This window comes from Schistocerca americana, chromosome X (genome assembly GCF_021461395.2).
Source record: "Schistocerca americana isolate TAMUIC-IGC-003095 chromosome X, iqSchAmer2.1, whole genome shotgun sequence".
In the NCBI taxonomy this organism is placed as follows: domain Eukaryota; kingdom Metazoa; phylum Arthropoda; class Insecta; order Orthoptera; family Acrididae; genus Schistocerca; species Schistocerca americana.
The window spans coordinates 627626632-627639659 of NC_060130.1; the positions used below are offsets into that span (position 1 = coordinate 627626632).

Here is a 13028-nt window from a genome sequence, read left to right on the forward strand (position 1 = left end):
TGCATCCCTTTTATTAATTTTGGAAAGTTTAAATCAAGTTGACTGAAATAAATTACAGGCTATAATGAACGACAGTAGCTACCCACCTCAAGTCATAAGAACAAATCAAAAGCTTATATAGTGAAACAAAAACACTAATAAATACAGGAGAAAGAATTGCAAATCAAGATAAAAATCAGTCGAAGTGTGAGACCAGGAAGGGGAAGGGGCCTTCATTCCATATCAGTTCAACCAGGAAAAGTGTTTTCTTGCCAATCATCTCAGACTTAGACGAAACTTTGCTTACTTGTTTTCCCAATAAACATAACTGACCATACCAAATTTTTGCAATTTATTTCTATGTTTCCATTTTATCACATTTTAAAGTTTGGAAGTTTTGCCATTTTTAACATATGAGGGAATAGAATGACAATTGCTAACATTTAGAAAATAAATTACGATTTCTTTATTTCCACCCAAAAATGTGAAATGAAAACCTGAAACAAACCATTGCAATTTCAAGGGTTGTTGATAATATACTTTTGACCACCCTGAAATTTTAAGTGATTAAATTTTAAATTTATAAAAGAAAGTTTCAACCAAGTTAAAAAAATCTTTGGCTAATCAAACATTTTAAACATCATTGCAACACAGTAGACATAATTTATTAAAATACTTTTTGTCTGAAGTGAGAACACACAATCCTCTGAAAATTGGTAGCTTCTTCCAGTTAAGGATGTTCAACAGTAACAACGTGAGGCTGGTGAGCTGCATGTTGCAAGTTCAAACCAGACTACCAGCAATTATTTGTTATTTAGTATTTATAATTTGTGTAAGGTTCTCAGAATTTCTTATGTCTATAATGTTTTCATATTCTGAAATAATCAACATTTGTAGAAATTTAAGCACTTCTCATCCAGGAGTTCTGTTCTGTTAGAGCTGTGCACTGGTGTACATAATAAACATGCTTTCAGTGCAGAGTATTGCACTTTACTGACAATCCCACATAAAAATTTGTTCTGTATTCTGGTTATGGCATAATAATATTAAGACAAGTAATAAAAATATGCATCTCTGAGTCCGTCACCACACACATTCATGCACATTTCTTCACAGTACAATAAAATTATTATATGTTAATCATAAAAGCCAGTTTCATGAAATGATTAGCTGGACAGAAACTTTTATGACAAATAATTTAATATTATCTTGTCAGCACACAAATAACATTCAGTTAAATAATAGCACTCAGTTATAATGACACATCAAATTCTGGAGGCTTTTTTCACTATGACATAACTGACAGCAGAAAGACCTCAAGTGATTCTCTGCCACATATATTCTGTGCATAGTCTGCATTGTGCTCTGTGAATCAGAAGATTAGGGAAGTCTTTGTATGGGCACATCTTACCTGTTGAAAGCAATCAAGCTTGTGTATCACTTGGCATCAAAAATGTTGACTTCTGTCAGCAGGCAAATTATTAGGATGTTTCCAGAATGAGATTTTCACTCTGCAGTGGAGTGTGCACTCAGTTGGTAGAGCACTTGCCCGCGAAAGGCAAAGGTCCCGAGTTCGAGTCTCGGTCCAGCACACAGTTTCAATCTGCCAGAAAGTTTCATATTAGGATGTTGTCTGGGAAGGCTGTGGCACAACCAACTAGGTCATCTTGCTTGGAGCCATTTGTGCAAACCTAAATCGTGTTGCAGAACTTCTTTAAAATAAGATAGAATGTAGGGTGACAGATATAATTTTCTATCTTCAACTTTTAGTATACATGAAAAATTATAATTTATTTTCGGCTTCCTAATCAGCCACCATATCTACCATATCTAACACTAAGTGAGCAACTATATCTCAAATATGTTGTTCTTTACTCGAAGATGTTTGGTTTGGATCCCCAATTGCTTGTGTACTATTCAGCATATGCCTCTTCACTGAAGAGTGAACAGTGTAATTGGACGCTTAAGATTATGAACAACTTTGTTTTAATGGGCATGTTGCAGGGTTAGGAGCTGCTATTAGATCATTTGATATTATCTGGTGGTTCATTAGCTTCACCACAGGCTGAAGATAAGACACGTTATTTAAGAACCAGCTACCAGTCTGACACCCACTGGGTATAGTGCATCCTCCATCGGTAGTTATACAGGGTGAATCAGGACTCCACTGACAAACTTTCAGAGGCTGTTCAGGGATACCTTCTGAGTATTTTGGTAAGGAACCCATTGTGCCTGGTTGCTCATTACAAAGTTACTGCATTTAGTTTAATTTCTTGCCCCCAACCAACTTTGTATTTTTACCAACTGAAAATAGTGCTCAACAGGGCAATTGTCAGCTGTAAACACCATGTGTCTTGTCTCCATTTGCTCTCAGTTTCTGATTTTGAGTACAGTTATGCCCTTCTTAGGTTGTTGCTCCACTTTGTTCAGTTCTTTCTACGGTTTTGTTTTCTAGCAGTGTTAGTTGTGTGTTAACAATGACACACAGCAGCACTTTCGATGTGTTTACTGATCAATAGTTGGCCAATAGGCACTTCCCATATGGGTTTCCTGAATGCAATGCAAGTCCAACATGATGCTATGCTGAGCTGTTCCCAAAGTGATGCCAACTACATTAGCATACTTTTGCATCTGAGGATTGTTGCATTACTCTGTGTTGTGTGTTTTGGCTATTTTATATTATAGGCTTGTTCACAACTGCGAAGATATTTTCACAGAAACAAGGGCGACTCTTAACACACAGAATAAATCATAATTACATTACAACTCAGTAATGAGCCTCAGGAGGCCATTGGTCCCTCATACCAAAATACTTTAAAGGTATTCCTGAACAACCTCTGAAAGTTTGTTGGTGGAGGTACAGTTCAGACAACCATGAATGGTACAACTGTAATTTAGAAGAGAGGATCTGTCTGCACTCCATACTTTTCCATTATGACACTTCGAAATGTTCAAGGCTTTAAGTTTTATTGCTTTAACATTCTGCAAGCATTTAAGCTATCTGACCCTTTTGTCATATGAAACTAAGTTTACTGTTGGATATCGGAAATTGGTGCCATTAAAACACACTTTTAGTTCATTATAAGAGTGAACACAGGATTAGAATTACTGTATACTATTCATCTGTTCGAAATTTGAATTTGTCTTTCACGCAAAATTCCCCAGAGTCTTTGAAGCAATTGTAATTGTTGAGTTGCACATGCAAGACAGGGAAGGGGTTGAGAAGCAGTAAATCATAAAATCTACTGCAAACGAAGAATTCTTAAATGTGCTAGTTCCTGTATGCTCTTTATAGAAATGGAAGAATGGTGCTCAAAATGCTCCCTTGAAGGACATCTTTTCACATATAAATTGCTCTAGAGGTGTGTGTGTGTGTAGGGGCACTATTCGGTAAGGAAAAGATAGCTCTACTATGAAAGGTTTCAATAAAATTGGCAACCTTCCGCAGAAGACATAGTTGGGATGCTGATGCAAAGTCCACATAGTATTGCATGCTATTTCAATGTTACAGACTAAGCCTTTCAGGTGCTCTCTGCAAAGGATAGCTTCCTGCTGCACTCACCCCACTCAGGATGCAGCCAACAGTCAACAACCTTGCATTTCAGCAATGAAATGCTGGCACTCAGTGTAGGTCAAGGAAACTGTCCGATTCCTGTGATTTTGTTGGTGTGGTGGAATGTTTTAATTTAATTTTTTTCGATATTATTACTTTTAGGATGGTGTGATATTTTACGTTTTGCCTGTCCCCAGCCTAAATCTCAATTTTCCGCAGGTGCCCTAATAGTTTTGCTTTATTTTTGGAGCGAGACATTACCGTGTTATTTTTATTTTTGTTCATGGGAGTTGGTGTGTGGATGAAGGCCCACATGAAAGACAGGCCACAGAGTGTGCGTCACGAAGGTAGGACTTAACTCGCTCCCTTGCTCAGCTGACAAAATGCGTTTCTAAACCTGTTACCACGAAGCTGGACGTGCACATACTTATGACAATTGCATCTTCTACTGGAATCTGTTATTGTGAAGCCTTACTGATTAACAGCACTACAACAAAGTTTAATTTAATATCAGTACTCGATACAAATGGTATAATGGCCTGTTTATAGCATTTTGTCTCTTCTGCTTAACAGTTCTCATTTCATACAAGAAGAGGTGCCTTATTCTGCTGATAATCATTCTGCCACGATTTTAATTTTATTATACCCCAGTTAGTGGCAACAAATTATAAGTAGGCCTATGGACTTCCGATCATTGTAGGACTAATAACAGTAAGACTCCATAATAACGGATTTCAGTAGAAGATGCAGTTCTCCTCTGTACACCTACACACCTGGTTACGTGTTAACAGGCGTAGAAAAACAGTTTGCTGGGCTGAGCGAGCTATCTCAGGCCTACCCTCGCGACGTACGCTCCGCTGCTTGTATTTCTCGTAGGCCTGTGTGGATGTACTAATGCCATTGTCGCCATATTGTATACGCTGAAACTAGCCGTTTCCGCCATATTGATGACGTCACGTGTCAAAACAGACGGATGGAATCGGTCGCTTCTGTAGTGCTTCCGTTTCATATTCCTACAATGTGTTACAGCCAGGTATTTTTATGAGTTGGCTGATTCCAACAGTGACTCATTAATATCGCAGTCATACGAGACTACATTTTTTGTCATTGACAGATGTTGAAGTAACTTCAGGTGTGCCAATGGGAAGTGTGTGGGGACCCTTTGTGTTTATACAATATACTAACGACCAGCAGCCAGTATTAATAATAACACAGGTCTTTTAGCAGATCGTGCAGGTATTTATAATAGAATACAGTCTGAAAAGAAAAAAAAAACTGCATAAATGTTCAGTTCTGTCTAGGTAAGATTTCAAAAGTGGCACTAAGATTGGGGAGTTTTAAATACAAAACGGCCCCGACACGACGGTACGCATCAAAGCCAACGACCTGCATTGGTTGGTACGATTACACTATATGTCTACTGCCAATAAATAGTGCTAAAACATAATCGTAACCATTATGAAACTACCTCAACAGAGGAAAGTCTAAACAGATATTTGTATCTGTGAGAGTGTCACTATTTAAACGTAAATAAATACAGAGTAAATGTAAGTCATCTCACCACGTAGCCCGTGTCACTGCAACACATCCCGAACACGACAATTGGAACACCAAAACAATCAACAACAAGCCAAGGAAATTTTTCCACTAAATCAAAATTACCTGCACTCATGTGCGACATTGTCGATCGAGGGAAACTGACATATCCCATCAACTCGGAATAAAGTTTCCGACATTGTCGATACATCCGGGGTTTCATTTTCAAACGAATCTGACTTGCACCAGATATGGCTAAAACGTTTTCAACCATCGTAAACAAACGCTTTCAACTGTCGTAAACAAACGGCGCCAAAGATATTACTAAAAGAATGAACCACATAGCATATCCAAAGAAACAAACTCTTTCGACATTTTCACCTACAGGTGAAAGTATTTTTCGTGCAAGATCACGACAAAACTACTACTTCCAACACTGCACTATCAAAATACTTTTTTTGTAATAACTAAAGCTGCACTTACTTAGACATGTTAACTACTACTCAAATCCGATTCCTCTCAGCTGCTGAAGACGCGGAGTAATATCGCTGAAGATGTTGACGGAGGTAACGAAATCTTGAATGGTATCATAATCATGAAGGTTAGAATCGTCATTCATATTGCAAGTTCAGCATTTACTTGGATTTCGCTGATATGATTTCTTGTATCTTCATTCACTGCATTTCAATGACATTAATTAAATTTTCATATAGCTCTGTAAACGTACTTCCACACGATGTCTCTTTCCTCTTGCGCTAGCACCGACCACGGGAGCGCAGGCCCATATAAACGAACACACACACTCAAAACTTGTGGAATGAGGGCACTGTATACATCTGCGCTCTCGTGTTCACACGTTGCCCCATTGTTCTAGAAATGTGCTAACCTTATTATGCAGACACTACATAGCAGCAGTTCTATCTGATGTGTGTTTTGAACTACAGCCCTTATCACACGATTAGTGATGGGGAGCTCGTGAATGAGTCGTTCAAATGAAAGCTTCACTTCAGTGAAGTGTGAACTAGCCACTCAATTTCAATGAACTTGTACTTCAAACTCTTCACAGATAGCACACTCCACACTTTTTTCTAGTTCACTCACTCTCTTCCCCTCTCCCTCTACATCGGCGCTACGTCACTCATACTCCCTTCACTTCAGTCCTTCCTCTGCTGCCTGTCGATGAATCGCGCGGGGTTTGTGGAGAACGATAGGTTTACGAGTGGTTGGTGAGATGAGGGGCGAGGGGGAGGCAGCGTCTCGTGACTATTTGTGCAGTTATATATACTTCGCGTCTACGGGTAGCCTACCGTTGGCAGCACTTGCAGACAAATGAATATAAACGAAGAGGCTGGCTGGGTGAGCACGCACAGCCAACATGAAAATAAAAGGTTTGTTAATAACACTGAAAGAGGGATTTTACCTGAAATCGTACCAATGACTACAGGTGACAGTTTACGTTTTGAATCTAGAAGGATATTATTCTCAACAAAAATAAAATCTACAGGAAAACTTCTGAATAATTACTTAACGTAGATATATAGACTGTGACAGTGGTAAACATACTCATTCTATTTTGGATTAAATTCTACAAGGAACATAAAATTGGACTGCATTTCGTTGGTAGCCCTATTTTTCAGTTCATGAATACAACAAATAATATTTCATTTGGCAGATAAAGATTTTTTTGGATGCTTCATGAGAAAATTTCGAGCAAGATTAAATGTAATACCTTCTTTATATGTGACAGGCTTCTCTGTTTATCTTTCTTTTGTCCCCTTCGACCATGCTCTATTTAAGTTAACTCAGACGCTGTAAGAGCGTAAAACGTTGCGTGCACGTTACTGCATAGTTCGGCCATCTGTTAGTAAAATTATGAAGTATTATGAAGCTTCATTGTACGAGCGAGGCGAAGCGAGCGTAGCAGCGGCTGAGCGGCGAACTGGGGAACTTCGACAGGCTTCCGTACTTCACGAATGAACTACTTCATTTGAACGCTTCACGGCAAAGAGTGAAATGAATGATGTAGTTCACTGGAGTGAACGAGTTCGACCCATCTCTACTTCAATGTACGAGCGAGGCGAAGCGAGCGTAGCAGCGGCTGAGCGGCGAACTGCGGAACTTCGACAGGCTTCCGTACTTCACGAATGAACTACTTCATTTGAACGCTTCACGGCAAAGAGTGAAATGAATGAAGTAGTTCACTGGAGTGAACGAGTTCGACCCATCTCTACACACGATGCGCTTAAACCATACAGTGCATACATCTATGCACCAGCGCTCCAAGCGTACATATCTGTAACTACAGGCTGGTTCACGTAGACCTCACGCGGGATTAACTGGTGCACATGCGCAATAGACGGTAGTAACGCGCGAAACGCAAATGGGACCATCTGATCTCTTGCAACTGTGTTCGTTCTACCATGCGAAACACAAGGGGGACCATGTGACATATTGGAACGTCATTCGTTCAAATTATTTATGTGAGCTCAAGGTTCCTATTCAGTATGAAATTGTTTTTAATTATTATTTATCAAGTAACTGTTATTCTATTACGTAGGTTACTACTGTTCTGAATTACAGACTAAACAGTTTTATATTATAGGTACATGCATATCTAAATGTTCATTTTACACATGGAGGCCCCACTTGTTTTTCGAGCTATTGCCCTGGCAGCGACAGTAAATCTTCGGAATACGGCAGAACGACGATGAAAACGAAAAGCCAGACTTTGCTGCGTTCGACCCCGCCAGAAAAGACGAACGATGGCAGGGGATTATATTGCTTATGAAAGAAATGAGGCCCGAAGATCCGCAACAATTTGGGAACTTCTTGAGGATGGACATCGCCTGTTTCGAGAATCTGCTGTCTATGACAGAAAATGGAATTAGCAAGTGCGGCACAGTCATGAGGGAGGCTATCTCACCTTCTCGAAAGTAAGAATTAAACATATGTTTTGTGATCATACCAGTCTAGATCATTGATAAAATACCAGTACATGGCCGGACGGTGTGGCCGAGCGGTTCTAGGCACTTCAGTCTGGAACCGCGCAACCGCTAGGGTAGCAGGTTCGAATCCTGCCTCAGGCATGGATGTGTGTGATGTCCTTAGGTTAGTTAGGTTTAAGTAGTTCTAAGTTCTAAGGGACTGATGACCTCAGATGTTAAGTCCCATAGTACTCAGAGCTATTTGAACCATTTTTGAACTAGTACATGCCCTGTTATGTTGCAGCCTGGTTGTAACATTATGTTTCCTGGCGACTGGAGAATCTTTTAAGAGTCTGGCTTTTGGCAAAAGAATAACACAGTCCACCATTTCAAAAGTGGTTGTGGATTTATGCACTGCAATTTGCAACACTTTAAAGGACCAATACTTAAAGGTGCACTTGTATTATTTTTCCAAGTTTGGAAAATGGAATGCAACGTGCAATATACTACTCAGTTTTGCACTCCCTGTCTGTCACACTGGGCGAAACTGCACGGACTTTCTCGCCATCACTGCCAGTTTCTCTTTTCCGGCATGCTGAAATAAAGCAAGAGATGCAGTCAAATCAAACATGAGCTCTCGTAAGCTAAGGCATTACGATGCAAATCGAAAGTCACCGTGTAACGTTATACGCATATTACTCAGAAAGAAACGATTGCCAATGTACCGTATTATGATACAGCGGTCATACTTAGACCTTTCCTCTCTGTATGCCTGAATTAAGACGCTCAATGCCTCTTTGTTCCATTTCGTTTCTGTAATAAGAAGTAATCAAAAGAAAAAATGCTTTCACAAACAGCTAGTATAGAAGACAGTCTACTGCCAAAAAAGTGTTTTTCTGCATTTGTGAAAACTAACTTAATGGAAAAAACACGAAAATCTGAAATTAGCTACTAGTCGCCGAACAACAAGCAAATAAGAAGCAGAAGGCACTGTGGTACCCCCTTCTGCGCATGCGCGGGTAGACGGCAGTTTAGAACTGCTCTCAGTTCTCTATTCTGGCGCGCGGATTAATGCGCCTGCTAATTTTCGTAGTTTCGCCCGTTATACCGGTATATGGCTCTTGCGCTAGACCAGTACCGTTCGCGGCGGATCGTCGTGTAAAGCCGGTATTAAGCCCGTATTACACGATGCAAGAAAGCGTACACCTATGCACCAGCGCCCCCAGCGTGCATACCTGTAACTACATACTGGATCACGTCCGACCTATTACACCGTCCACGCGGGATATACCTAGTGCGCATGCGCAGCAGCAGACGATGATATTCGCGAGCAGCAGACGATAGGCGCGCGGAAAGAAACCGTAAATGTGTGCTGTCTTGTAAAGTCGTCCGTTCTACCGCGAGCAACTCAGGAGCAAGTGTATGATACACTGGATACTTTCAAATTATTTCTGTGAGCTCAAGGTTCGTATTTAATAAGAAATTGTTTTCTTTACCATTATTTACTAAGTAATTGTTTTCTCTTATGTAGGTTACTACTGTTCTGAATTACAGACTCACTATTTTTATGTTACGACACTTGATTACATTGGTATATGTATATCGAAATTTACATTTATACAGCATATTACACATGGAAGATCCACTTGTTTTTGAAGCTATTGCCCTGGCAGTGGCAGTAAATCTTCAGATTAGGGCAGAACGGCGACGAAAACGAAAAGCCAGGCGTTGTTGGGTTCGACCCTGGCTGAAAAGAAGGGACGAAGGCAGGGGAATATATTCACTTTTAATGAAAGAACTGAGGCCCGAAGATCCGCAAGAATTTCGGAACTTCGTTAGGATGGACATGGCCTGTTTTGAGAAGCTGCTGTCTATGATAGAAGATAGAATCAAAAAGTGTGACACAGTCATGAGGGAGGCTATCTCACCTTCTCGAAGGTAATAATTGTATGTTTATACGTTTTGTGATCATACCAACCAAGATGTCTCACACAATTTTGTTACATGCCCTGTTACATTGCAGGCTGGCTGTAACAATGCGGTTCCTGGCGACTGGGGAATCTTTTAAGAGTCTGGCTTTCAGCCACAGAATTGCACAGCCTACCATTTCAAAAGTTGTTGTGGATGTATGCACTGCAATTTGCGAAATTTTAAAGGACCAATACTTAAAGGTACATTTGTGTTATTTTTTCGAGTTTGGAAGATATATATGTGTGTATTTATATGTACCATTCAGACAGTAATTAAGTATATAACATTACAGGCACCATCAACAGAAGAAGAGTGGAATAAAATTGCCAAAGAATTTGATGAACTGTGGCAGTTCCCAAACTGCATTGGTAAGCCACAGAATTAAGTTACATAATATGGAGAAAATCTGACAATAATGAAATGTATTTAAAATGCTTTTAATGAAGTACATCAGACTCAGCTTTAGACAGTTTTTTTATCTCCCACACTGCAAGTCTATGTATTGCTATATAAAACTACTTACTTTTATTTTCAGGCGCAATGGATGGGAAACACATAGCATTTGCCCCACCACGAACTGCTGGCTCAACATACTTCAATTATAAAAAAAAAATTCCACAGTGTTGTTTTACTAGCTTTTGTGGACGCTAGGTACCGATTCTCTTTGATTGACATTGGGTGCAATGGAAGAGTGAGTGATGGTGGGGTGTATGCAAACAGCCTGATCAGCAGTGCACTTCAGGAAAACTGGTTGAAGGTACCACAGCAAAAATCACTTCCTGGCACAAACATTGAAGTGCCATATGTGATTCTTGCTGACGATGCCTTTGACCTGGAGCCATATATCATGAAACCCTACAAAGACTGCCAGAACCAGAAGTCCAAACAGATTTTTAACTACAGATTGTCAAGAGGAAGGCGAGTAGTGGAAAACACTTTCAGAATTCTGGCCAACCGCTTCAGAGTTCTTCTCAGTACAATTCGACTACCTGTTGAGAAAGTGGAATTAATTGTTCAGACTTTATGCATACTGCACAACTGCTTGATTGAAGAGTCAGACACCACATATCTGACAGCTGCTGATACAGAAAACACAGACTTGTGCACCATAAACAATGGTTCCTGGCGAGGAGAGAAATCTCTCTCTAGCATACCCCAGCAGAGTGGATATCGCATGTCACTGTGTGCCAGGGAAGTGCGCGAAAAATTTTGTGAATTCTTTAGTACAACAGGTTATGTTTCATGGCAGTGGGAAGCCGTTAAGAAGTACAACTTTTAACAGTAATAATGTACAAAAGGCAATCTTTTATTTAAAAATAACTCATCAATGAAATGCAATGCCTTAACTTTAAAATCAGTTACAGATTTCTTTACGTATGCCATCCATGATACATTTCATGACATTCAATTTCACGTCAGCCTTAATTGCTGGATTTTTCAATTTCTTCAATTCAGCAGCAACATACTGCCCAAACTTGTCATCTTCATTACTGCCACTAATCGAAACTCTAATGTCTCTTAAGACTGACAATGTTGAGGCGGCTAATTCATCCTCAGTGTCCTTCCTACACCTCTTTCTGGCTGAAGCATAAGGCTGCTCACTTCGAGGTGATGGTGTTGACACAGGTGTACTTCCCTCTGACAATTCCACAGTAAATATGTCTTGGGAGTACTGGAAATAGAAAACTGATACAGTACTGTGCTACATACGTATTACAATATCTAACATTAAAGTGGTTATGTAAACTACAGTGGTCTGTTTAAAGTTCTCTGTGTAAAATATAAGTAATGTAAGTAACCTGTATGAAAGTGAAATACTATTTTGTTGGAGCAAATATATACAATACAATCAAAGTATTACATTCTTTTGGTCAAGAGAGCTTCATACCTAATGAACTGTCATTGACATACATGAGAATACTGTTTATGCACTTACATTGCTGTTGTCATCTTCAATATATCCCTCATTTACTATGGTCTCTTCAGTAATTGTGGTCACCTCAGTATTCTGAAATAGTTGATGTGTTATTCACTTGTTGCAATTACTATTTACAACTTTTACTTAAATGTGGGTAAATACTTACTTAAGAGTCGTTGACAGCGGTCGTGCTACATGGATTTGATGAAAGTGACTGTGGTATCTGAAATATTAAAGGCCCATGTTAGTCTATGGCAGATTGTGAACCGCTCATAACACTGAAAAATACGGATACACATGGTAGTATTAAAGTGTGACTTGTTTTCCAAAATACCATTCACTAATATAAGCATATATACTACTTGCGCTGGAATATCCATCTACAACCTGAAATCAGAATAAGCTGTCTTACAGAAAGCAGAATTCCTACAAAGGAAGGCAACAAAATGTTCATACTTACCATACGGCTTGGGATATTTGTCACTGTTTTCCTCGGTGTCACGTAGTCCTTCAAAAACTTCAAAGCATTGAACCACCACACAGCAGGCTCATAAATTTCACTTGCCCCTGCACCACTATGCTCACTGGCTCTAATTTTTTTAGCTCTTTCGTGTAACATAATATGCATATTACTCAGAAATAAAAGATGCCGACGTACCTTATTATGATATAGCGGGTCCTGCGGGTTGTACATACACTTTTCTTCGCTGTACGCCTGAATGAGGATGCTTAAAGCCTGTTTGTTCCATTCCATTTCTAGAATATGAAGCAATAAACAGAACAATAAGCGTTCACAAACAGCTAGTATAAAAGAAAGTCAACTGGCAAAAAAAAAAAAAATACTATTTTTTACTGCATTTATGAAAACCTACTTACTGAAAAAAATGCGGAAAATCTCCAACACGAAAAACTGTAATTTGCCTCTACACACCCAACCATAAACAAACAACAAGCAGAAAGCAATGCGGTACCCGCTTCTGCGCATGCGCAAGTTTCGCAGCCTAGTGCGCATGTGCGGGTTGACGGGAATTTAGAACTGCTCTCTATTCCGGCGCGTGGATAATGTGTCTGCTAATTTTCGTAGTTTCACCCGTTCTACCGCTAGATGGCTATCGCGACAGACCAGTACCGTCCCCGGCGGACCGTC

General features: G+C 39.7%; 2 protein-coding genes across 5 annotated transcripts in view; one reads left to right on the forward strand and one right to left on the reverse strand.

The window, feature by feature from the left end:
• LOC124555029 (integrator complex subunit 12-like) overlaps nt 1-6161 on the reverse strand; it is an 82008-nt gene extending 75847 nt beyond the window's left edge. The window contains exon 1 of one of the 4 annotated variants that reach the window (XM_047128787.1): nt 5796-6161. The gene's annotated coding sequence lies outside the window, so the exon portion shown is untranslated. Of the gene's footprint in view, nt 1-5194; nt 5351-5551 lie in introns of those variants that run through there. The other 3 variants (XM_047128785.1, XM_047128784.1, XM_047128786.1) reach the window with 3 other exon arrangements.
• Nucleotides 6162-9409: 3248 nt separating this feature from the next.
• On the forward strand, nt 9410-10640 carry LOC124554751. Its single transcript, XM_047128400.1, has 5 exons — nt 9410-9456; nt 9616-9930; nt 10016-10163; nt 10256-10331; nt 10499-10640. Exons 2-5 carry the CDS (start codon nt 9626-9628, stop codon nt 10612-10614), a joined length of 645 nt encoding a protein of 214 aa, XP_046984356.1. The 5' UTR covers nt 9410-9456; nt 9616-9625; the 3' UTR covers nt 10615-10640.
• Nucleotides 10641-13028: the final 2388 nt, after the last annotated feature.